Source organism: Pogona vitticeps, chromosome 8, assembly GCF_051106095.1.
Source record: "Pogona vitticeps strain Pit_001003342236 chromosome 8, PviZW2.1, whole genome shotgun sequence".
Lineage (NCBI taxonomy): Eukaryota > Metazoa > Chordata > Lepidosauria > Squamata > Agamidae > Pogona > Pogona vitticeps.
Genome location: NC_135790.1, coordinates 7,244,598 through 7,269,854, shown reverse-complemented (window position 1 = coordinate 7,269,854; position 25,257 = coordinate 7,244,598). Strand labels below are relative to the sequence as shown.

Below are 25,257 nucleotides of genomic sequence, written 5' to 3'. Positions count from 1 at the left end.
TTAGTTAGTTAGTTCGTTAGTTAGTTCGTTCGTTCGTTCGTTCGTTCGTTCGTTCGTTCGTTCGTTCGTTCGTTCGTTCGTTCGTTAGTTTTGTTTGTTTACCCCAGCTTTCTCCTGAAAAAGAACTCAATGTGACTTACATCATTTAAAGACATTATTTATAGCTAAAAACAGTAAGTCTACACATACAAAGACAAATCAAACAAAGGCCGAATTACAAGGCACTCCTGCCTTCACCCTCCATACAGCCAACAAGCCAATTCTCATTGCAGAGAATAATGAGAATTTAGAAGGCACCACCAAACGTAGCTCACACTGAAACCAGTGGCCTTCCATGAGTTACCTGGCCCAATTAACTGCAACAATCTTAACTAGGAACTACCTACCTGCCTGTTAACCTACCTACCTACCTATTGTTGTCTAACCATCATTTAGTTTTTGACTCATCCACACATGTTGCTGGCTTTCTAAGGAAATTAAAGCAACCCTACAAGTATTTCTGGCTTTTAGGACAACAGTCAGTGTTCTGGGACAAGCAATTCTATGAAATTGCATCCCATTTGTCTACGGATTGTGCTGCATTTCCCAGTGGCTTGGTTGACCAATGTGATTTTCACCTTGCACAGCACAGTTCTCAGTAGCTGTGCCTAAAAGTGATTTGGTGGAGAGTGACCAATGGAAAACTGGTCCACCAACTGGTTTTTCCATTTTCTGCCTTTGCCTGGACACTAATTCAGAGTGTCAGTGTGACTTGAGGAGTTTTTACACAAGGAAAGGAACATGCAGATGAGATGCTAATAATACTTCTTTCTAACAGCCTTCTGATGCAGTTTGTCATCACACATCATTGTTAAGAGAGCTTCCTTTTACATGTGGATGAATAAGGGTACAGCCCAAAAGGAGATGTTCAAGGTCACTCAGAGATGTTCTAATGAATCTAAAATCCCAGCAAGCAAGGATTCATTTTGGGGGACATCTCATCCTTTTTGCAAACAGAATATTTTGGGGGTCACCTACACCAAGGCAATCCTTTCCCTGGGACCAATGGTGGCTGGTGAATCCGGTTTAAGGAGTGTTGTGACTTCACCCCAGGTTTAAATCTGCATTCTTTAGGAGTTATCCAGGGTTATCTTTACCCACCCACCCCAAAAAAGGTTCACTACATTGGCTAAATGTCATAAGGTACAATCTAAAGTCCGGAGTGGATTTATATCACCCCCTGAAACTGGAATCACCAGCTGCCACTGCCTGTGACTTATGAGAAGCAAGGCAGAAGATTGTATGGGTGCAACTGAACATGAAAATGAAGAATCCAAAGATGGAAAATGTGACTCCAAAATGCTACTCTACTTATTGACAGAGCACATGCATCATTCAGATCTGACCCATATCTGTGATCTGTACACAGGGTTGATTTCCCTAGTGACCATTCATGTTTCCCTAGTGACAAAGTTCATAGTTCCATCATCATATGAAATGCACAGAGCTGAGTAAAGTTATTGGGGGTGGGGGGAGGCAACAGCTCCTAGGACCTTCTAGCCGATTGTCGGATGGAAGATTCCGATGGTTGAAGTTCCCTCCAAAGTAACTTTTCCAAGCTCTAGAAACAGCATGCCCAAATTGCAAGGTATCTGCTTGGACTGTGTTTCCTACATTTAGATCCAAACTTGTGGGTCACTTACCCTTTAATGCCTATTCCAGGGAAAGTGCAAAATAGGAATGGAGTCCTGGCCTGTGCCTGGCTTGGATTCAGCCCTGGAAACCAATCATCTGGACAAGTTCAGATGGCATGGTTATAGTGATGTAGTGGAACCAGGGCTTGCACAGACAAAAACCCAGGACATTTTTAGTAGCGTGGATTATGACACCATCCACAAAAAACCCCAGAGTTATGTGTTTCCTTTGAGTTTATCTGCAGTTAGGAGAGAAACAGATTTTCCCATGATGATTATATCATTACAACCTGTCCCTATTGTAATGTGAAGCATTAGAGGTGGCTTAGTCTCATATGAGCAATTAAGACAAAAGATCTGTTCCACTTTGGTTGATATGGACCGATCCTGTGTCTTAAATGTTGGGATTCTCCTTATAGGGCAAAGTAGCTATGGGAACTGTTGTGAAATGCCTCTACACTTCTGATAGACCACAATATGAGTATCTATAGGATAGACCTGTTGGAGAACAGCCAGGCCAATCCGTGTCTACACAGTTGAAGGAAAGTTAGCAAATCACATCCTTTGTCTCTTGAAGCAAAATGTGTTCAGCTGCCATAATCCATGAACAGTGGGAAGGCGGGAAAACAAGCTGCATAAGTGACACTTCCAAACACTGTCTACTGTATCCCCTGAGCATTCCAATCTTTATCAAGTTGAGAAGTTAAGGAGGGTGGGTCACTGTACAGAAGACTATCAGAAAATACCAGTGTTTCCCAGACAGAGTTAAGGAAGACTCCTCTTTGAATCCCTGGACAACTGCTGCCAGTCAGAACTGGCAATGGTGGACTACAAGAACTGTTACTTTGACTCAGTATAAAGTAGATTCCTCTTTTCCTGTGAATTTTTAATTTCTTTCATGCCAGATGTACCACAACACAATTAAACAGAAGGCAATATAAAATTAGACAGTGGTCTGTATATGAACACATATAAAGTATAAACTGGTTTACAAAATAAACTTGTAAAACCTGTCTAAGTATATCAGGTAGTTTCAACCAAGAGCCTGCAATCTGAATATTCCCTGGGGCATCTAACATCACGGCATTGATAATATGTGTGGACTAGGTATTGAAATGGTGTCTTTCACCTTTGAGCATAGCTCTAAACCCAGTGAGATTTTGCTCTGGAGATCCTAGCTCAAATTAGGCATTGGTAACCAACCTTGTTTTTTTAGGCTTTCCTAAGCATGTATAAGGGACATGGTGGCGCTGGGGATTAAACTGCAGAAACCTCTGGGCTGCAAGGTCAGAAGACCAACAGTCGTAAGATCGAATCCACGCAACGGAGTGAGCTCCTGTCACTTGTCCCAGCCAACCTAGCAGTTCGAAAGCATGTAAATGTGAGTAGATAAATAGGTACCACATCGGTGGGAAGGTAACTGCATTTCGTGTCTAGTTGCACTGGCCATGTGACCACGGAAACTGTCTACGGACAAATGCTGGCTCTATGGCTTGGAGATGGAGATGAGCACCATGCCATAGAGTTGGACACAACTGGACTAAATGTCAAGGGGAACCTTTACCTAAGCATGTATAAACTCTCTCTCTCTCTCTCTCTCTCTCTCTCTTTCCCTCCCTCTCTTTGTGTGTGTGTGTGTGTGTGTGTTTGAGGGCAAAAGACAGGCAATGCCGAGAGGCTCTCTGCCTGTGGTTGATCTCACTACAGACTGAAGGGACATAGCTGAATGGCAGCCGCACACATCTTGCGTGCATGACATCTTAAATCCAACACTCAGTAGTTGAAAAGAAGTGATGAGAGATATCTCTCCTTAAGATCCTGGACTACTGCAGATGAAAAGAACAGAGAGTGCTGGGATAATAGACCAAGGGTCTCATGCAGTATAAGACCGCTGAGGTCCTGACATTGGTTTCTGCTTGATTGAGGAGGAGATGCTAGTGGTGAACCAGCCTGAGACTAAATTGATTGAAGAAAGAGGGATGAGAAGTTAAGTCCCTGCAGTGCATGCCACCCACAGAATCTTGCACAATCTGCTCATCTAACAAAATAAAAATTGAAAGCTGAATTCCATGCCCTCCTCAATGATCAGTCACAGAAGCCCATTGTTCAAGAGTTAGGGTGACATTAGGTGTTGGCCTGTGGGTGGATATCACTGACAGAATCAGAAGGAAATCACTGGGAACATGCCAATATTTAGGAGGCACTAGGGGTCACTCTGTGTATTTTTAAAATGACCATTGTCCTTCCTACTGAAACCTCCTAGAACCTCTTTAAATGGGAAACATTAAGACATTTAAAGCAGTGGCTTAGAGAATGCATGACTGCCCTGTTGTTGGACTCACCAACGCCCCCCCCACCAACATACATTCTGGCTCAAACTGATAGTCCAAAACATCCAGAGTGTTGCTCATCTCTGCAGTGATAAGCAATGGAGTCATGGCAAATTTTAGAGTGCATTATATTTTATATAATAAACTTTATATAAAAATGAATGAATCTGACCCAACCCTGGGAGGCAATGGAAGACAGGAGGGCCTGGCGTGCTCTGGTCCATGGGGTCACAAAGAGTCGGACACAACTAAACAACAACAATATTTTTAATACTGGTAATCAAACCCACCCCTGTGACTGTCGAAAAATAGAGACCGTCAGCATCCTGTGACAGAAAACCCAACCTCACCCCATATGATCTTAAGCCTTCTCAAAAGCTGCCTTTCCCCCTAGGCAAAACATTGATTCAGCATTGTCAACTCTAACTAGCAGCAGCTCTTTAGCATTCCACAGCAGGATGTTTCTGGATAGCTTTGGTTTTCCACTTTTCCTCCCAGGGAAAGAGCCAGCCTGTGTTGCCTTGGGCAAGCTGCACCTGGAAAATTCTCACCTTTAAGTCAGAATCAATTCGACAGCATGTTGTTATTGTCTTAGTGCTATTGGGGACTGATTCTGGAAGTCCTGTATTTGTTTTCAGGGACCTTTAAATGAACACTTCCCTGACTTCGCCATGGTTCCACAGTGATCAGGCATGCCTATAACGATGACACAACTAGTTTCAGATTGTGGTTGTAAAAGTTGGCTTCAGATGTTTATTTTGAATGTTTTATTGCCTTGACCCTCCGCTTCCTTGAGAAAACTTTTGTTCTGAAAGGTGGCACATAAATTCTTAAATAAATAATCCTACAGTGCAAGTGACTGCTTTCCAGAAAGTCACATAACTTCAGTTCACTTTTTTTTCTTAAATTTTCTGTTTGGTGTAAAGAAGGAAAGGCAGATCTGAAGAGTTTTCTCTCTGTAAAAGAAGCTCAGTCAGTCCTCCACCATGATTAATTATATGACAATTAAATATTTGTTGTTTAGTCGTTAAGTCATGTCCAACTCTTCATGACCCCATAGACCAGAGCACGCCAGGCCCTCCTGTCTTCTACTGCCTCCCGGAGTTTGGTCAAAGTCATGTTGGTCGCTTCGATGACACTGTCCAGCTATCTCATGCTCTGTCGTCCCCTTCTCCTCTTGCCTTCACACTTTCCCAACATCAGGGTCTTTTCCAGGGAAATTAAATATATAATATAAATAAATAAATATATACCACCCTTTGCTTTTATAGACACCCAGACCTGTCTATGTTTATCTGAAAAGGGGTGCTGGGAATGTTTGAATGTGTTCCCATTGATCCATCCATCTATCCATCTATCCATCCATCCATCCGTCTGTCTCTCACCTACCTACCTACCTACCTACCTACCTACCTACCTACCTACCTACCTACCTACCTACCTACCTACCTACCTACCTACCTACCTACCTACCTACCTACCTACCTACCCAGCCGCTCACCCACCCAATCCATCCATCACCTACCTACCTACCTACCTACCTACCTACCTACCTACCTACCTACCTACCTACCTACCTACCTACCTACCTACCTACCTACCTACCTACCTACCTACTTGCCTGCCTGCCTGCCTGCCTGCCTGCCTACCTACCTACCTACCTGCTTGCCTGCCTGCCTGCCTGCCTGCCTACCTACCTACCTACCTGCTTGCCTGCCTGCCTGCCTGCCTACCTACCTAACCTACCTGCTTGCCTGCCTGCCTGCCTGCCTGCCTGCCTACCTACCTACCTACCTACCATGGCCGGTTCGTCCTGCCTGCAGCTTCCGGGCAGCCCAAAACCGGACGAGCGCTCTTTGCTCCCAGCTAGCAGATGCTCCTGCCCGATCATCTTTCAAAAAGCAACCGAGAAGGGGGAGGCGGGCGTGAGGGTGAGGGTGGGAGGGGGGGTGGAGTCCGCGGCACGCCATCCCGGACCCGTGCCAGCCGTCCCCCTTCTGCAATACGGTGCCCGGCGGCGGGAGAACGACGGCAACCCGGCGGCGCTAGCTGCCTCCCCTGGCTCGCCGAAGTGGACCCGGAGCGACCGCGGAGCCTCGGCGGCGCTGGGAAGACGGGGGAGAGGGAGGGACGGAGGGAGGGTGTCGCCCAGCCGCCCCCCCCCGGCCCCTCTCCGCCATTGGGACGGAGGGAATGGGTGGACTGGTGAGTCATCAGAATACTACCCAAAAGAGGCGGGGGGGGGAAAGGAGAGAGACATAAGGCTGGTTGAGGATCCGACGCGAGCGTCCCCACTGCGCGCTCCAGCTGCCCGCCTCGCTTTCGCCCTCCTCCTTCGGGCGCTCCGCAACAGGAGGTCGGCAGCTTCCTCCCCAGGTAAGCAAGGGAGAAAAGGCTCCGGGTCGGCTCTCAGCTGCACCCCCCCGTCCCCTCCATTTCCCTCTTTATTGTGCTGATTTCTATTTCTCCCCCCCCCCCCCCCACTCCCTTCTTCACTACTCCAAGACACCCTTCTTGTCTACCGCTGGGTCCTGTGGATAAGCTTGGTTTGTCTCTTGAGGATTGGTCTTTTCTAAGCACTGGTGGATGTCTCGTTTTTAAATCCCTGATCCTCAATAAACGGATGGGGGGGGGGGGAGAGAGAGAGAGCAGGGAACTGCAGGGAAAATGTTTAGAAGGGCTCTGGAATATTACTTCTGCACGTGTTCCTAAAAAAGCCATCCTCTTCATTATTCTGGCTTCTGTGTCCTACTTTGATGGGGGGGGGGGGAGGCACAAGCAATGCTTCAATTTTCCAGTTGTTATAAAATGTCACTCTTCAACCAAAAATCGGTTTTATATATATGTATGTGTGTTTGTGTGCACACGATTGTTGCTCTCCTTATACCCGGTTTCATTCCTGTGCCACGAGCAGCTTGGAAATTGAAGTTGCATTTCTTTCTTTAAGATAAATAAATAAATAAAGCAATTTGAAAGGCTAGTTTGTTTTTGAAGGTGCAACACCATGGATATTATCCTCTGAAGTATGCCCCACTAAATTCTGAATGCCAGGTAAGAGTGAATAAGATTGCAGGTAAAATCGGATTAATATTGAATCTAAAACCATCATCGATCAACCCCATTTCGGGGGAAATTCAGTGAGTTTTCATACTCCTATATAGAGAAGGGGGGGTTATTACAGTCTCATGACACCCTTAAAGACAGTGAGCTTTATCCTGTCTAGTACGTACTCATTTGTTCAGTTGTGTAAATTGTTCTCAGCTGAGAAACACCAAGGGATTTAGGCACACAACCTCAGCACATGTACATTGTGAATAGTGGGAGGCTAAGAGTCAGTGTGGAATAGTTGTTAGGGGGCTGAGATTCTTACTTGGACACGCAATTCACTGGGAGACCATCGGTCAGTCACAGGGTCCAAATTGACCTACCTTATAGCAATGTTGTGAGATAGGGGAGGGCCGTATCTCTCTCTCTCTCTCTCTCTCTCTCTCTCTCTCTCTCTCACACACACACACACACACACACACACACACACTTAAAGGTTGTTGGAGGAAAAGAGTAAGGCAAACGCATGTGAATAAATCAATGATCAGGAAATGCGGTGGATCTAGTGGGACTGCTATACAACCATATGGTGATCCTTCATGGGCATCGCGGCAGAACTTTCTGAGCTTTGCAATGTAAATTTGATTTCTCAGGCTGAAAATGAAACTTCTGGGAAAGAGATGCCAAAGAAACAGAACTGCCAAATTTGAAGTATAAAAAAAGATATGCCAGAGTCACAAACTGGAAAAATGAAGATGGCTGTTTACAGCAGGTTGTCAGGCTGAGAACCGATTTCGGCTTTTCCATCTTCATCTCAGTTAGTTCGGACTCTACAGCCTGCATTTTCTGCGCATCTCTTTTAACTGGGAAAGAGGCTTTCAGAAAGCCAGTGGTCACTGGCTGACCACAGGGCTTGATTGTAAAAAAAACAAGGACAATGTTCAAACCTTGGTATCTTCCAGTATGGCTGGTGGGGAAGGCAGCTCCATCGAAAACAGATTTTCTTTTACAATTAGTGATGGTTCCATGTTCCAGCTCAGAACAGAATAGCTTTCATGCTCTTCTTAAATTGGATAAGGAAGGTCTACAACCCAGTGAAATATTCTTGAATGTACACTCAGCTCAGTTCTGACCGTGAACTAAAAGCAGTTCTTGACTGAGGGAGGGGGTGACTCCCCTTGAAATTTGGGGGTGATTCCTCTCCTATCTTGGTTTCTGAGTTGTCCATCATTGCACTGAGTTTATATACATAACAAACCAGGGCCGAGGAACCTGTGACCCTCCAGATCTTGTTGAATCACACCTCACATCACTACTTCTCTGATGTGGACATGCATCCAATAGTCTCTGTGAATCATCCCTATACTAAAGAAAGATTTAAAGAGGCAAGGCTAGGAAATGCTACCTTCTGTGTTTCCAGATGGCAAGGGCATGACACAGCTGGAGAAAAGGAGGGATAATGGTTTGGCTCCAGGATGTTCCTTCTTTGGAACATTTAAAGCTGATTCCGTGGATAGACTAGCCCACCTCTCTTGGAGAGACACATAATTATGTTACCCTGAACTGTACTCAACTCCAATTCCAGGTTAGTGCTGTGCTTAGTCTTAGCGTTGAATTTTTTTTTACAAGGTTAGAAAGAGAAGGTGGAAATTGCTTTTTTCAATCTTCTGACACTGCGTTTGCTGTAAATTGCCATCTTAAATTCCTAACTTCAGTTCCTTGAAGGAGGGGAAGTCAGGATTAAGCACTTATAAATGTTAATGGATGAAATCATTTAACTCTCGACATTTTATTATTTTCCCTTTGGATCAAATGATGCATTAGAGATAGCATGTTGTTCAGAAAGGGAAATCCTTAAGTTCTGAAAAATATCTCTTTGTCACAAAAAGAGCTTCTCAGATCTCTGGGAAATTAACTTGTATTTGGTGATTGGTCACCAGGAGGTAAGCATGGGCACCATTTGCAAATAGGATTGCTCAGTGACAAGGAAACATATACTGGAAACATTAATGTGGTTTCAGCTTCTAATGCATCTTTAACATGTCACCTGTCCTTTTAAAAAAACAACATGTCACCTGTCCTTTTACTCTTATTCAGATGTTGCAAATGCTGGTGTTGTGAACTAATGGGGAGCTCCAAGCCTCAACCTCTCCTTTGGCATATTCTTCATGGTTTCAGCGCAAGCCGCAAGGAGAGGTCCCTATTCACATGTACGCTCTACACGTGACCCAGAATTTTGCAAGCTAGGATCTTTTTCTGTTGTGTTTAACCATCCACCAGAGTGTCAGCAAGAGCTGCTTATGGTTCCTCAGCATTGCATATGCTGAAGGTATTCTTAATCTATATTGGAGATGTACCCAGATACTGAAAACGGGATGATTCTTGGCAAAAGTTAAGCACTTGGTGGATGCAAAACATTAACTGCAAAGAGAATTCTACATAACAGGCACAGCATACTAATATATAACACTGAAATGGCCATGAAATCTTCTTTGCAGTCTAAAGCTTGTATCTGAAGTTTGTTTCCATAACAGAAGTGGACCACATGAAGCAGGAGGCCATCCAGGGCCGGAGTGCCACTTCCACAAGACTTTGACACATTTAAAAAAACTCTCATAAAATCCCAGATTTTTGTTTTAAAAAGTTCCTTTGTGCCTCATAAGGAGAGTGGGGATGACACATATTTTGAGGGGCTCTCCAACACTCTTGGGACCCCCACCTCCAGCAACCAACAGTGTTTAAAAATGATGACAACAACAGCAGCAACAACAATTAGGCCAACAAGAGGGATTTTTCCATTTAGCAATTTTCAGGAATACATTTTGGATAGATACGGATTTCAGGAGATGGCACGGCCGTACATTGTCTCAGATTAAATGTGTTCAGACTGTGGATTTCTGGAGGTTGCCCATTCCAGACTTATGAGAATGTGGGAACATTGTTACTAGGGGATAGAATGAATAATTATAATTCCAAACATCATCTTGTGCAGCCAACTCTACCAAGATTTTCCAGCAGTATCTTCTAATGTGATGGCCTCCAGCTATTAGGGACAACAATGCCCACTATTCTAAGACATTATAGATGAACTGAGGTCCAACAGGTTAGATGGGCTTCACATTGGGTGAGGTTGCTATAATGTGAACGGGACAAAACCACTCTCTACAGGAGGCTTTGAGAGGAGGCTGTTAATCTGAGGACAGTGAATATACATGCCTTAGGGTTGCATATCTTAAATAGCAAAGGACCAAACCACTCCTGCTGGGTATTTCAGTGATTCTGACAAGGTTCTTGTTATTGTTTTTATTTTGTATGAAGGTGACCACAGAATCCTCTGTCTTCAACAGATGGGGTCGTGCACAATCATAATGTCAGATGTATAGCCCTGTCCTGCTTATGTTGATAATGTAGGATTGTGTTGGCAAAACTGCTAGACTGCAACATTTTTCATGTCTGGATTTCAGCTGGCAGCGTTCAGGAGGCCTCAGTTTACACTGACGTTGAGAAACAGCATCTGTTGAGCAAACCTTGTACTGGTAAACAAGAGTCGGTGCTGCAGATGATATGAACAATTCAGCAAAGTTTATTCCCAGGTTTCAGGAAACTGATTGAATCAGGATCCTGCACTAGTACACAGACAAGAGTGCTGACCTTTGTTTCTCTTTCTTATTTAGGAGATAGCTTGTCCGACCATCAAACAGGACAAAGACATAGCCTTGCCTGGTCCATCTTGAGGCATCAACCAGCATTTTAAAATATACGCATCTCCTGAGGTGAGTTGGCAGAACGCTGGGTTTCTTACAGCTTCAGCAACTTTGCTGTACATCTCAAGAGCATAAAGCATGTCATGGATTATGATGGCTATGAAGATAATGGACATGGAACAGACTAAACCAAAATAATATCCTTGCATTCTTCTGTTGTTCCATCTGTGAAGACCCTTGGAAGCCAGCCATGGAAAGGACACAAATAAATGGGAGGAAAGAATGTACAAGTGTCTCAAGATCCATTTTTCCAGTGGGAGAAGCTTAAAAAAAGACACTCTGGATGCTGAAACCCTATCTGGAAACATGTGCGTTTTTTCTCTCATTTAGCGACAGGAAAGATTCTATGACTTGATGGCTGTTTGTTTCTTTATAAGAGAAAACCAAAACAAGCATAAACAGGGAAGACAGCTTGGGCTCCTCATCTAGGTGAGGAGAACATCAAAGAATGGGTTCCAAAAGCACAGATTTGCACTGGCGTTGATTGCATGACCAAAAATAAATACATTTAGAGCAGATATCAAGGAAGAAATGTGGATTTCCAAATATGTTCCTCAGCCAAGGTTTTCCTTCCTGGTTCTGTCTTGATAAAACAAGTTTCATATTTCCATGTTGTGTTTATCAACAATGTGGAAATAAAGTTTCTTGCAACGCTACCAAATATTTGCGTTTGGCTCTTTCAGAGAAAGAGCCGAGTGAGTCACAAATACATGGGATGAACATTAACCAGCTTTGATAATGCTGAGCCCTGAAAACGTCTCTTTCCCTGACTGCTTAAACTGCACGCAGGCTGTAGGGGAAGTCAATGTTTCCAAGGCCATACTATTAGGGGTCATCTTTGGTGGGCTGATCCTCTTTGGCGTCCTGGGCAACATCCTGGTCATCCTCTCAGTCGCCTGCCACAAGCACCTCCAAAGTGTCACACATTACTACATTATCAATTTGGCCGTGGCTGACCTCCTCTTGACTTCAATTGTTCTCCCCTTCTCGGCTATTTTTGAGATTTTAGGTTACTGGATCTTTGGGAGGATCTTCTGCAACATCTGGGCAGCGGTGGATGTTCTCTGCTGCACCGCTTCCATCATGAGCCTTTGCGTCATCTCTATAGACCGATACATTGGGGTGAGCTACCCATTGAGATATCCTGCCATAGTGACAGAGAAAAGGGGGGTCCTTGCTCTTCTATGTGTCTGGGCTCTGTCCCTTGTGATATCCATAGGGCCCCTCTTTGGCTGGAAGCAACCAGCTCCAGAAGATGAAAGGATCTGCCAAATCAACACAGCCCCTAGTTATGTTTTGTTTTCTGCCCTGGGATCTTTCTACCTCCCCTTGATCATCATATTGGTGATGTACTGCCGGGTATATGTGGTGGCCAAAAAAGAAAGCAAAGGGCTGTCTTGTGGCCTGAAGACAGAGAAGTCCCATTCGGAAGAAGTGACGCTCCGCATCCACTGCAAAAATGCCACGGAAAACCCTGGATCTACACCCAGCACCAAGCACAAATCCCATTTCTCAGTGAGGCTTCTGAAGTTCTCCAGAGAAAAGAAAGCTGCAAAGAGCCTGGGAATCGTTGTGGGATGTTTCATCCTGTGCTGGCTCCCTTTCTTTTTAATCATGCCCATTGGTAAGTAATTCCAATGTGTCGACTGGGATGAGAAGGGGATGGAGTAGCTGTGGTGTTTTCATAAATATATAAGATTCTGGTTGAGATTCTCAGATGATGCAAATAAGGTGGTTGGTGTTCCTGTCAATTTAGACTGTTTATTAAACTATATAAAAGGAGGAAACCTAATGCTGATATAGTTGTATATATACTATCATTAGGAAAAGAAATTCCTTAACTGATGGAAGCATTTGATGGCCAGAGCGGTTGCTCTTTTCACCTCACATAGTTGCAAGTTGGCTTGCTTTGCTTTGTCATTAGTCTTTGAGAACTGAACATGGTCTTCCTTTCAAAGTTGGATTTCTCAGACTAGAGATGTTAACTAAATTTCGACTGCAATAGTAATGTGATTTCATCTTGAAGCCCACAGATTTGTTCACGTAGGCCATGAGTACTTAACTCTTAAAAGTCTGGATTTAAATCCTGTTCCACCATGTTAGCTCTGAATGAGCAATTTTTTCTAGAAAGCTGCTCTCTTTACCAAATGCATGGCAGGCTGATGGAGATATTCCTCTTCCAGCTGGAAATAGCTGTACTGTTGAATATGGGCAAATGTTTTATTTCTGTCCTTTTATCCAAGGACACAAAACAGTGCTGTAGGCAAAACACATTGTGCTGCAGCTTGGTCTTGATGGATTTTCAAGTGGTAAGAACTGAACTGGGAAACATTGGATGGAATCCTATTCAGAGTTGCATACGGTTTGCATAATGTACCATGGCTACTTGTGGCTACCTGGTGAAGTGCTGGCGCTTCTTTCATCATGTGCCTGTTGACATGGTTGTCTTGTCTGAGATATGCCCTGGCACCTTGTCAATTAGCTGTGGCAAGTTACACAAACCTTAAGTGAACACTTAGGTCCCACTGAGTTCCATTGATCTCACTCCCAGGAGACTGGAAGAAAATATGCAGCATATTTTGTTTTCTCCTTTGCTTTGGGGTGTTCTGTTTTTTCTCATTCAAAACCACAACCCCTGTAAAATGCCATATTTTTCCATGTATAAGACTATTGTCTAAAACCTTTAGACTAAAAATTGAGGGTCGTCTTATACAGGGAAGTAACCTGAGGAAAGAACAAAAATAAGTGGAGGGGAAAGCAGGAATCAAAGTGATCCTGCAGGGCTTTGATCCCTGCTTTCCCCTCCACTTGCTAAGCCCTACTTAGATTTCTTAATTTTGGGTTAGAAAAGTGGGGGGGCGTCTTATATACTGAAAAATATGGTAATATGAAGTCCTTCCATCCATGCATGTCCAACAGCCAGAATGAAAGCAAATGGCTTGGATGTGGTGTCATTAGGCTATGTTCAGAAATGCCTGTGCATCAGCTTGTTGTTTGACGCCTGATGTCCAAGAACGGACTCCATCAACAATACATTGGGCTGGGGGGAAAAGTGAAATCATCCCTTAGAAAAGTTACTTTTTTGTATGACTATTCCCGGAATTTTCCTGCCAGCATCACTGATGGCTGGTCGAGAGATTCAGGGAGCAATAGCAACAAAAAAATAACTTTTCCAGGTTCTGGGTGAAATAATATTAAGCCTGTGGTTTCCAAATGGCGAAAGCTGACTTGTTGGCTACGAAAATTGTCAGAAGCGTGCATATGTCAACCAGCCTGCAAATTGATCTGAAATCAGAGATCTATGAAAGCAGAAATAAATGTGTTGTGGGTTTTTTTGAGAAAATTATAGGAATGGTTTGTGTGAGTAGGAATCCGTGATCTCCAAACTGGATCCAGAGGACACCTTCATTCTCTAATCTCTCTCTCTCTCTCATTCTCTCCCTCCTTCCTCCTTCCTTTAAATAGTGATTTTTAGTATCTTAATTATAACTGAGCAGATTATTGGCTTAGTTTGGATGAGACGGTAATCCTTGGTCTCCACATTGAGTCTGGAATTCTGCCTCCCTCCCTCCCTCCCTCCCTTTCTCTCTCGCTCCTCCTCTCTCCTTCTTCCTTCATTTAAATAATGATCTTTCGTACGTTAATTATAACTGAACGATATAAAATACAGATTTCCACAACATTAATTTTTGGCGAAGAGCTATGCACAGTTCTTTTTCCTATTTAGGGATTATTTTGAATGAAGAACTGCTCTTTGAATCCAGGATATTAGATTAGTTCTAGTTGAAACCCATTAGAGCAGGGGAATTGCAAGCTAGCTAAATCCTTACTTGAGGTGTAGCCAAGGAAAGCACCTAGGGATATTGGGAATCACATTTGGGTGCTGTTGGTGGAAACCTGAATCTTTCATTTTAAAGGCAACATACTACAGTGCAGTTAACATATACTGTACAGTACTAATAATATTACAGGGTTAACTTTTCATTGGTTTTTATAACCTTTCTATGTTCTTTTGCATTTGAAATTGGCCGATGTGTATCTGGAAAGGTCACATGACCATAATAATCTGATTGATTGATTGAAATATTACAAGGTACTACTTTTATGTAGTAAAATCAAAAAGTGACCATACTAAGATACAGTAACTTCTAGATTACACTATATAAAGAGTGAATTTTTAAAAAAGAAAGGAGGTTTCAAGACAACCCAATTGACAACCAAACTACAACTAATGAAAATCAGAGTTTATTTATGATCTTAATTGTGAAAGCAAACATGGACACATTTGTCATCTATTTATCTTTGCTTTACATATACAGTATATGCATATATATTAGCTTCCATATAATTGCCAAGGTAATTTCTTCTACCATTTCCACTTGTTAGCAGATATTCTCAGTTGCTCACACCTGTGTGTTCTTCAAAGTCTGTTAATTGAGGCCCGTCACTACCTTCTCCATGAGTTTTAGGGTGGCCTTTTTCAGTTCTGTTGTCTGATGCTAAGAAATTACCAACACGACCAAATTAGGATATAGGAGTTGGGAAGATGATGAAATATTATTCTCAACAATACAAATGGCAAGAGTGAATTCACCAGGGACCAAGTAGCATTAATGCATTAATTAATAAGAGAGGCCAGCTTTATCTCTTTATGTCTTCTTGTTTTGTAATTTGGTTACAAATTACTGGTACTGGGACAGATGCTTAAGGAGGCCTAAAGTCTTATTAGATGGAGTTGGTTGGGTTAAGGGAGAGAAGGTTTATGTCAAGAGTTCATTAATTATGAACTACATGATTTTAGGATACCAGTTCTTTTACTGCACTGTTATGTCTTAAATAACAAACTGTTTCAAAAACACTGTTTTTCTAAATAAGCCTTTTAGAACAATGGTGCAGAATAACACCTATGTTTTATATCATTTGGTTAACTGTTCATCACTAGACTTTTTCTTTTGAATGTGATAATAACGACATTATTTATCTCTCGGTACTCTTCTTTTGTGAATAATTAAGTTCATTGTTTTCAAGTGGCATGACATTTCTCAAATTAGACATCACTATTTATTAAGATTAAACATGCTTCATAATTCAAAATGTGACTTTTATCTTGTGTGCTGTGCATATATTCTGTATAATATGCAGTTGGGTTAATCTTATAAGCTTTGTATATGCATATATGCAATTTATGCATACATTCATAAAGGTTATGTATATTATCAAACCTTCTGCAAGAGCTTAATAGTTACAAAGTACAATTACACGGACTTGCTTCCAACAAAATGAAACAAGGATTTTTTTTTCTTTCCTTTTCATAATACAGACTTTTGGTTGCTAACTAACCAAGCTTATATATTATTGATGACAATTATGAGCTACAGTTAATTTTCTTAAAGTGATCATTTATTTCCCCAACATGGCAAAAAAAGAGAAGATAATGAGACAAATTGTGCCAATTAACCAGCCACCCTGAGCAGCTTATTAGCACAGATAACAAATTGTCTTTGAAAAATCCATTTGCTCTGCAATCTTACGTTATGTTTACTCAGAAATAACTCCCACCTAGGTTCAGTGCAGCTGCATTCCTATAAGGACATTTAGCCTTGGAACTTCAGAGCTACATATGTTTGCTCCTCAACTTTGTTTAGTGCTCAAGCTACAATGATAAATGTGCTTATAGGAATGAATGTAATAATTTCACAGGTACTCAGTTTTATGCATTTTTTTCAACAAAGTGCCACATAACTTCAAATCTGTGGGCACAATCTTTGGGAAGCACCCCCACTACAAGGGTAAAGAGTGTGTAAGATTAGGGTAGTGTGCTTGGGACTGCTGTCAATGATTTCAGTGGTATTTCTGCAGAACAATCTCCAGCTATTTTTATGAACCTTGATTGACTAACTTGATGGTTGACAATCCTGCATAGCTAATGGTTTCAGCATCTCGCTGTGGATCCAGAGGTTAGGAGTTTGATTCCCCACTTGTGCCTCCTTTACAGGGGCTTGACATGATTATCCATAGGGTCTTTTCCAGCTCTACAGTTCTATGATATACCCATCAGATCATCCAGTAATTTCTGTAACTAAGGCTGTAATCCCGTACCCACCTTGTCGGCTTCACTGAGATCCCAAAGTACTTAGGCCTGAGCAGAGGTGTCCACTTCTCCAACAATACTGGTTTTTTTGGGGGGGGGCACAGAGCTTAGTTCAAAATCTGTATGTCACTCTTATGCCCCAACTCTTATGCAAAAACTTAACTACAAAGCTTAAACAGTTGGTTCACACATACACACACACCCCTCCCTCAGACCTGTTTCTGCTTCCCAGCATCCTCCAGCACTGTCCCCAGTTGTCACATGGAGCCACCACGACAGGAGAGGGGCATGGACAAGGGGAGAGGGGCATGAACCACCATCAGACAAGGGGCCACCATACTGACAGCAGCAGAGACTTAAATACACCCGAGACCCACCTTTGTCAGACTCCTTTCTGGAGACAAATGGCACAGTACAATGGTACCTCGACTTACAAACTTAATCCATGTTGGAACAGCGCTTGTATGTCAAAAAGTTCATAAGTCAAGGCAAATTTTTCCATAGGAATGCATTCAAAACCATTTAATCCGTACCTGCTGTTTTCCGTTCGTATGTTGAGGCGCTGTTCGTAGGTAGAGGCATTAGTTTCCATAGGAACTAATGCAAAGCCAATTAATCCGTACTCTACCACTAGGGGGTGATTTTTTTTTATTTTTCTTCTTTTCACCTAAGATGAACTTAGGTCAAAAAAAAAGGGCAGGAAAGGTTTGGATTTTTTTCCTTTTTTCGGTTCGTACGTCGAGGCTCCATTCGCAAGTCAAAGCAACTTTTTGCGAACGGAGCCATTTGTAACTTGAATTGTTTGTAAGTAGGGACGTTCATAAGTTGAGGTTCAACTGTATTTATTGAATATTTATTCATTTATTGAAATATTTATTTATTTATGTATTGAATATTATATATAACCAAAAGCATGCTGCTCAGATCTGTGCAGTTCAAGGGAGAACAATATATCAGTCCACAGCTTGGAAGCATTGAGTTGCAAATAGCACAACTGCTTGCCAATGGTTACAAATAATAAGTACACAGTAAAACTTCATTTTGTGATATATGTTTTCCTTGCTACTTTCAAAAGTTGCATCAAAGAAACCTTTTAAGCTAGGTTTTGGAGAATTTAGACAGAAATTGTTCCGGTTTCAGGCCATTATTTTCTTGAACTTGATGATCCTCTTCTCCCTCTCCTACAAGAAAGTAACTGCAAATAAGGGAAAGGGAACAAGCAAGACAATAGGAACACAGAGAGTTACTGTTTCAGTAAAGTAATGTGTCACTGCAAATGCTGTAAGGAAAAGAAAAAAGGAGCAAATTACTTTTTTAGAGTGGCCTTCTCAGTTCTGATGCTGCGCGCACACACACACACACACACACACACACACACACACACACACACACACACACACACACACACACACACACACACACACACACACACACACACACACACACACACACACACACACACACACCCCAAAATGCAAGTCAGCTTTCAGTTATGTTCCTTTTTTCTTTTAAGCATTTAAGGAAGCTTTCAAAGAGAACCTATTTAACTATCAGAACAGGGAGGCATAATCCACATTTCTTTCTCTCTTGATAACGATGAGTGGGTCCTGGAAAAAACGGCTGGAGGATGAGGTTTGCTGGTCTCTGCAGAAGGTGAAGCCCTGGAAAGCCGAGCTCTTTATGCCTTGGGTGTCATAGGGTTGGAATGCCGGTTGCCAAGAAGTCCCAAACATACCCAAAAAGGATTAGAGAGAGGCCTAACATTTTTCCTTCACCACCGTCTGCGAGCGAGCATGGAACTGGCGTGAAAGCCCGTTGCCATAGTGTCCTCAGACTGGAGGTTTAAGGCATTCTCCTCATTTGAAACTGGCCTCAGTTCTTTGATCCCTTATAAGGACAGCTGCCCACAGTGAGTGTCCTATCTTTGTGCAACCTCTGTCTTATTTTAGAGCCACGCCATTCATCTTTCAGAGTCTGTTTGCCCCTTTCCCAATGAAGCTTGTACTCAAAAGTCATCTCTATCTCACCAGATGCCACTGGCTGGTACAAGCTGATCCAAACCAACAAGCTGACAGGACGGTGTTTCTTACTTTGTCCGTCCCTCATTAATGAAAATCGTTATGCACACAAAGGGCGGGAGGCTAAACTGCTGTCCTAGAGGCACTTACTTTAGCATGATTCCTTTCAGTGGTTCAACTACAGCTGCCATCAACGTTAGCCAGCATCGCTAATGGTGATGCTGGATAAGGTTGGAACTGTTGAGGGTTGTTGAGGGATTATGGGAACCAAGATAGCCCCCAACCCTGCTTTTGAGGCCTTGGAACCTATGTGCCCCTTTCAATCCAGAAGGACAGTGGCAATAGGGCAGGTCACTCGGCAATTTATTTATTTTAACCTATTTAAAATATTTTTACCCCACTTTCTCCTTAAAAAGGAGACAGTTTGCATCATTAAAAGACAATATTAGAAGTTTAAAAGAGTAAGTATACAAATACTTTAAAGGATCAAACAAATGCCACACTTAAAAAAATGGTAAAAAAAGCAAGACTAAAAACACATTCAAAGCAGTAAAGTACAACAATCTATTTAAAAAAAAAACCCTCTCAGGCAGCTACTCACTGAAGGAAAACTTGTCTGAAGAAAAAAGGTTTTCATATGTGCAAAGATGGGGCCGGCCGGGCGTCCTGTGGGAGTTTACACCAAAGGGTTGGTACTTTGTTACTCCAAAAAACATAGTTGCTCCTGCTTTGATTTTTGTTAGTTGTTGTTGCTGCTTTTTTTTAAAAAAAATGTTTGACTGAAGTAAGGGAAGCAATAAAGCACTCAGACAGTTTTAGACTACCTCTCCTCCTCCTCCTTCTCCTGGTGCTGCTGTTTCTGTATTTAATTTTGCCTCTGCTGGTACAGTATATTCATTGCTATGCTGTTTTTTACTGGCCAGAATCCTATTACAGTACTGTATGCATAAAGTTTGCATAACTTGCTGAAGCTAACTGTGGCTAATTGATGAGGTGGCTAATTGAAAGGTTAGACTGGCAAGTACTGTAGACAGAGTTAGAGATCTCAGTCTTTCACAACGTACGCTGTGTATAAACAGCTCACGTGTTTCCAGTCATGTTAAAGTTATTTATTTATTTATTTATTTATTTATTTATTTATTTATTTATTTAATATCCCGCTTATCTGGTCGGGTCAGGACCACTCTAGGCGGCTAAGTAGTGGAAGCTTTTGATAGCAATATCCTGCAACATCTTCATCAGGGAAGGGAAGATATCAACTAAAACACAGCTAACCTGAAATACAACAGCTGGTTTTGATGGTACCTTTTTGTATTTAACATTAGCTTTGTTTTGGAAATAATTTAAATAATAAACATGTATTAGCATGACTGGAAACTTGTGAGCTGTTTACACAAGAGAGAGCGTTCATTTTCTGCCTTGTTCTATCTTTGTAGAGCTTCCTTTGGTCTATAGGACTAGTTCAAACTGTAGCATTTGGGATTATTCTTACTCTATTTTCAAAGGATCCTTGTTTTTGTAAAAAAATAGTTTGTGGATTTTTAAAATCTGTTCTTAAGGAATTATGTGCATTATTGCTTTGGGAGCCCTGACAAGCAGAAAAGAAATAAGGAAGTCATTTCAATAATAAAAGTGATAATGAATAGTTAAGCAGTCAAGGAGCCCTTTTTCAAATAATATACTCTCTCTAAAAAAAGTTAAGGATCTTATAACCCAGCCATTCTCAATGGGGCCCTATGGGACACAGGCTGGAAAGAATTCATCATACACCACCTTATGTGACTTATACAATTCTGATTTAGCCTATGTAACTTTCAAATTTTGTTTATGGCCGTAGCCAAAAAAGGTTGAGAGTGGCTGTTATAACCAACCAAAAAAGTGTTTTACTACTTCACAGGGAGGGGCCAAGATCTAGTGATGGGCTTTCTCTAGATCTCAGTGATCCCCGTTCTTTAAGTACCCATTGAGACACTTGAGAGAAAGCAAGTTTTAGTTCCTCTGGAGTTGTTCATGGGAGCACTCCACCGGATCTGGTTCAAGGAAAATTGGTTGTGAGAAGATACCTTGAGCAAAGACCCCACAGATCAAGGGGCAGCCTAGATGCCATTCTGCCATGTATTTTCAAGGGATGGAAGACATCTGTCATTTTTTTTCCCTTACCTTACATTTTAGTTTATTTTGTTTGGTAACTGGCCAGTATAAATCTGAGGAGAGCGCCATTGTCTAAGGCAAAATGGATGAATCCATCCCTCTCAATATCTTGTTGAATCCTCAGTTGTCTACAGAGCTTCATCTTGGACACCTAAACTCTGACAATGCCTTCATTGTAGGACCAATCCAATGAAAGGAAGCATTTGTAAGCAGTATTGTGTTGTGTGTGAGAATGAGGCACTTTAAACATGCTTGACTTTGACCGGATCATGCCCATTGTCAGATTCCTCTCCCCGTGCTCACGCTGTAGCAATCGTCCTGTGAAGTGAGTCAAATGGAATTTTGCAAAAGATTCCGGCCTGTGTTTATTGCATAGAACTTCTTTGATAGCTGTGGTGGGCATAGCAACCTAGGAGCCAAACAAACAGCTGGGACTTTTTTTATATAACATTCATTTTTTTACTTTGTAAAGTAGGGCTACTCAACATGCCTAGGCCTGCAAAGCTAAGCCTTCCTTCTCCAGAATCCCCATTTCTTCATAAAAGGTGCACTTCCCCTCCTGGATACATCAGGAAATGGCAGTTGATTTAAATAGGCCAGACGGTCTGACTGCGCTATTTAAAACCCACAAAACCCAATGTCCAAAACTGAAGGTAGAGTTATTTACTTTCAGAATCATTGTTTTTGTCAATTTTGAACTTGCCTGCCAAAATTGTAGCCCTGTAGGGAGATGACCTTAACAAATAATTTCAAAATACTGGGTGTGTCTCATGGGTGTGATGTCAGTTGGTGACACCCAAGACCAGTGAACGTCCGAGATTGTTTTGTATTGCCAAAAGGTTGTTCCCACCTGACACTGTCCACTACACCCTTTTCCAACCAGCTTGCCTTCCAAATGTCCCGACATCATTGGTGGCATGGCATGACATCGTACAAGTCCCATCCTCATTGTTCATTGGAGAGTGCAAAGTTGGGGAAGACAACTCAGACCAAGTGTCCTCTTTTTAGTTATCATGGGCTTCTTGAAGTCTTCAGCAGACAAACGTTCACATCTAGCAGCAGTATAAGACCCCCCTGCTCTCCAAAGTGCTGCCTGACACAGGGCATGGGAACCAAAGTCACTGCTGCAGTCTCCCCAATGTTTGTAGCAGCAGTGGTGGTCTCTGCATGCTACTTTAAAAAGCCCTAGCCTACTGTTCTTCACCACTCCATTTAGCTTCAGAGATGCTCACTGGATTCTTCAATGAGACTTCATTGTAGGGATACCTGCAAATGATTTTTATTTATTTATGACCCTTTTTTGTCAAAACCAGGCCTTAATGGAGAAAGCAGCCAATATCACTCCAGCAGTACAAGGAAAAGGTATGAAGGGCAATGAGCGTTTGGAGGCCCTGTTCATACCCCCACTTTATTCGTTCACTGCCCTGCTTCTGAGAGAGATCAGAAGTAGAGATGGGCGCTTCATATTCATATCCAGGGGCTGAGCAGGGAGACGCGTCTTCCCGCCTCCTCAGAGTAGTTAGCTGTGGGGAGAGGTGGGGAAGCACCAGCAGAGCTACTGCCCCAGTTGGTGCGATGCCAATGTTGGTGGACATGCGCATCGCACAGAACCCGGAAAGTGGACAGGGCTGGTTCGAGGGGGTGGGACACTTGTATCCCTTGAATACAGATACAAAGTGCGCATCTCGAATCAGAAACATGACTAATAGGAAGAGTCTCTTCAGTAGTGGTGTCTACACTCTGAAATTCCTCCAACGATTGGATGAGGGCCCCCTTCAATAATGCCATTCAGAAAATTGTCCTCTCTCTTTCAAGTGGCTTTTAATTGATGTGCTTTGATTGGATATGCCACTGGGAAAAATGGCTCTACTAAATGATTGCAAATTTTGCAAATAGATATTATCATAATAGCTACTGCTGCTCAGTCTTCTTAATATGATGCAATATTGTAATTTTATTGTAATTGCAGTGATGTTGATGTCCCCTGGTAGGACTTTATTCAAAAATGCAGCTTAAAGTTACATTAAAATAACACAAGCAGAAATTAAAATAGGGATACCTCCCATTCAGGTAGGAGCTCCACTCCCACAGTGGATTCATTATGAGGAACTGTTACAAGCAGGTTTTAGGCCTTGAGGGTCCCAGTTGAATTCTTGCAAGGTTCAATAGGAAGAGCTAGTAGTATTTTTCCTGAAAGACTGTTCTGGGTATAGTGTTGAACCTCAACTGTGAAGCCCTTTCGTTCTTCACAATGGTTCCCGAATCAGGCTCCTTATCTTTTCTAGTGTGGAGACACAGCCATTTTTTTCCTCCCACATTTCACTGGGGGAATTAAAAAAGAAATAAAGATCCACCAGCTCTCCCCACCCCAAAAACGAGCCAACAAACCAGAAATGCTGCCTCTCCCACCCCTATCCTGGTTTTTTTAATGACCTGATGAGCTTATTGGCTCTCCCAAACAAGCTGCAGCGTGGTTAAAAGAGCAAAATTCTCCGTGATTCCAGAGAAAGAGGCTGCCCTCAGGGTGTAGCTTTGTCACGTGCCTAAAGATGCCAACTCTGGATATCCTCCATAGTTGCCTACGCGCTTGGCTGCCTCTGGATTTGGATCATTCGTCCATGGGTTTCTGTGAAGATTTATGGTAAAATAGTTACAAAATGAATAAATAAATATGAAAAAGCAAAAAGTATCACCACAACAATTTAAGAGGTTTTTGCAACAGGCTTTATCTGTCTCTCCTCCCAGGAAGACCTAAGGAGTCCAAACATACACTCTTACAAATATTAACGAATTTGACAGCTGATTCCCTTGTTATATTTCACATTCCCCACCTCAAACACATCCAAATAATACCAGCTACAGTCTGCATCCTCTCGATTCCTTCGAACCCAGAGGGTTTTCACAAATCATTCTGTAGACCTGGATGAAAAATCCTTGCACCACCTCTGTGACATGATGTTGGGGAGAAAGTCATGCATTCGGCACGGATCATCACGTCCACCCTGTGCTCTTAATAGACACACTGGTTGTTTGATTGAATTCCTGCCTGTGGGAGAAAGTTTTCCATCTCTTCCTGCCAATGTGGTGTATGCCATAAATATAAACACCGTGCGGTTCCTGTCCATTGCCCTGTTATAGGTGGATGGCGAAAGACAAAGACAGGGAAAGGAGAGGAATAGCATAATCAGAACAAAAGGTGGCTGGAAGAGGGATGGGGGACATGAAAGTGCAAATGCTTCTAGGCCCTAGGTAATTCAGCTCATGTCTGCCACTCCAGGTTCCCAATTTGCTGCTAATCTGCAAGACATTTTCAGCCAATACCACATGATACTTCTATTTAGTTTAATCTGCCTTCTCCATGGATAAAGCTAAAACATTTCTGTTGGTTTCACCCAGAAGATTTAAATGTTCTTTTAAAACAAGAAAAAGGTTCATACCACAATTTTAAGAACTAGCTCTTTCAAATCCTCTCCTGTATTTGTATATCTCAAGAATAGACTACTGCAGTGCTCTCTACCTGGGGCTACCCTTGAGGCTGATGCGGAAACTTCAACCGGTCCAGAATTCGGTGGCCAGGTTAATAACGGGGGTGAAGAAATTCCAGCACATCTCCCCCACTCTGGCCACCCTTCATTGGCTATCAGTTCATTTCTGCATCGACTCCAAGGTTATGATGATAACATTCAAAGCCCTAAATGGTTTAGGACATCGGTACCTATCAGAACGCCTGCTCCCAGCCAGATCTGTCTGTAATACCCATTCTTCGCAGGCAAGGCAGTTGAGGGCCTTGACCCTGAAGGAGGCCTGGAGGGAAAGAACGAGAAGCCGGGCCTTCTTGGAGGTCGCCCCCTGCCTGTGGAACAACCTGCCTATTGAGATCCGCCTGGCACCCTCACTGGATGGGTTCAATAGACCATTGAAGACCTGGTTCTTCTGCCAGGCTTTCCCAGATCATTAAGATTTCAGCCTCCCTTTTGCCATCCTTCTTGCCATCCTCTCCATCACCCCTTTTACCGCCTTCATTGCCATCTGTTTTAATTTACTCTATTTGGTTATGTATTAATTTATTTTTATCATCTTTTAATATTGTTGCTGATATTGTTGCTAGCTGTCCAGAGTGGCCTGGTTGCCCGATGGTGCGGGATATAAATAAATAAATAAATAAATAAATAAATAAATAAATAA

General features: G+C 42.5%; 1 protein-coding gene across 2 annotated transcripts in view; it reads left to right on the top strand.

Annotated features, from left to right (window-relative positions):
* Positions 1-5,991: 5,991 nt before the first annotated feature.
* Positions 5,992-25,257, top strand: part of ADRA1A (adrenoceptor alpha 1A) — a 48,655-nt gene continuing 29,389 nt past the window's right edge. The window contains exons 1-2 of one of the 2 annotated variants that reach the window (XM_072979080.2): positions 5,992-6,379; positions 10,723-12,436. In XM_072979080.2, the coding sequence (XP_072835181.2) occupies positions 11,551-12,436 (886 nt within the window). In that variant the 5' untranslated portion in view covers positions 5,992-6,379; positions 10,723-11,550. Of the gene's footprint in view, positions 6,380-7,522; positions 8,634-10,722; positions 12,437-25,257 lie in introns of those variants that run through there. The other variant, XM_072979081.2, reaches the window with a different exon arrangement.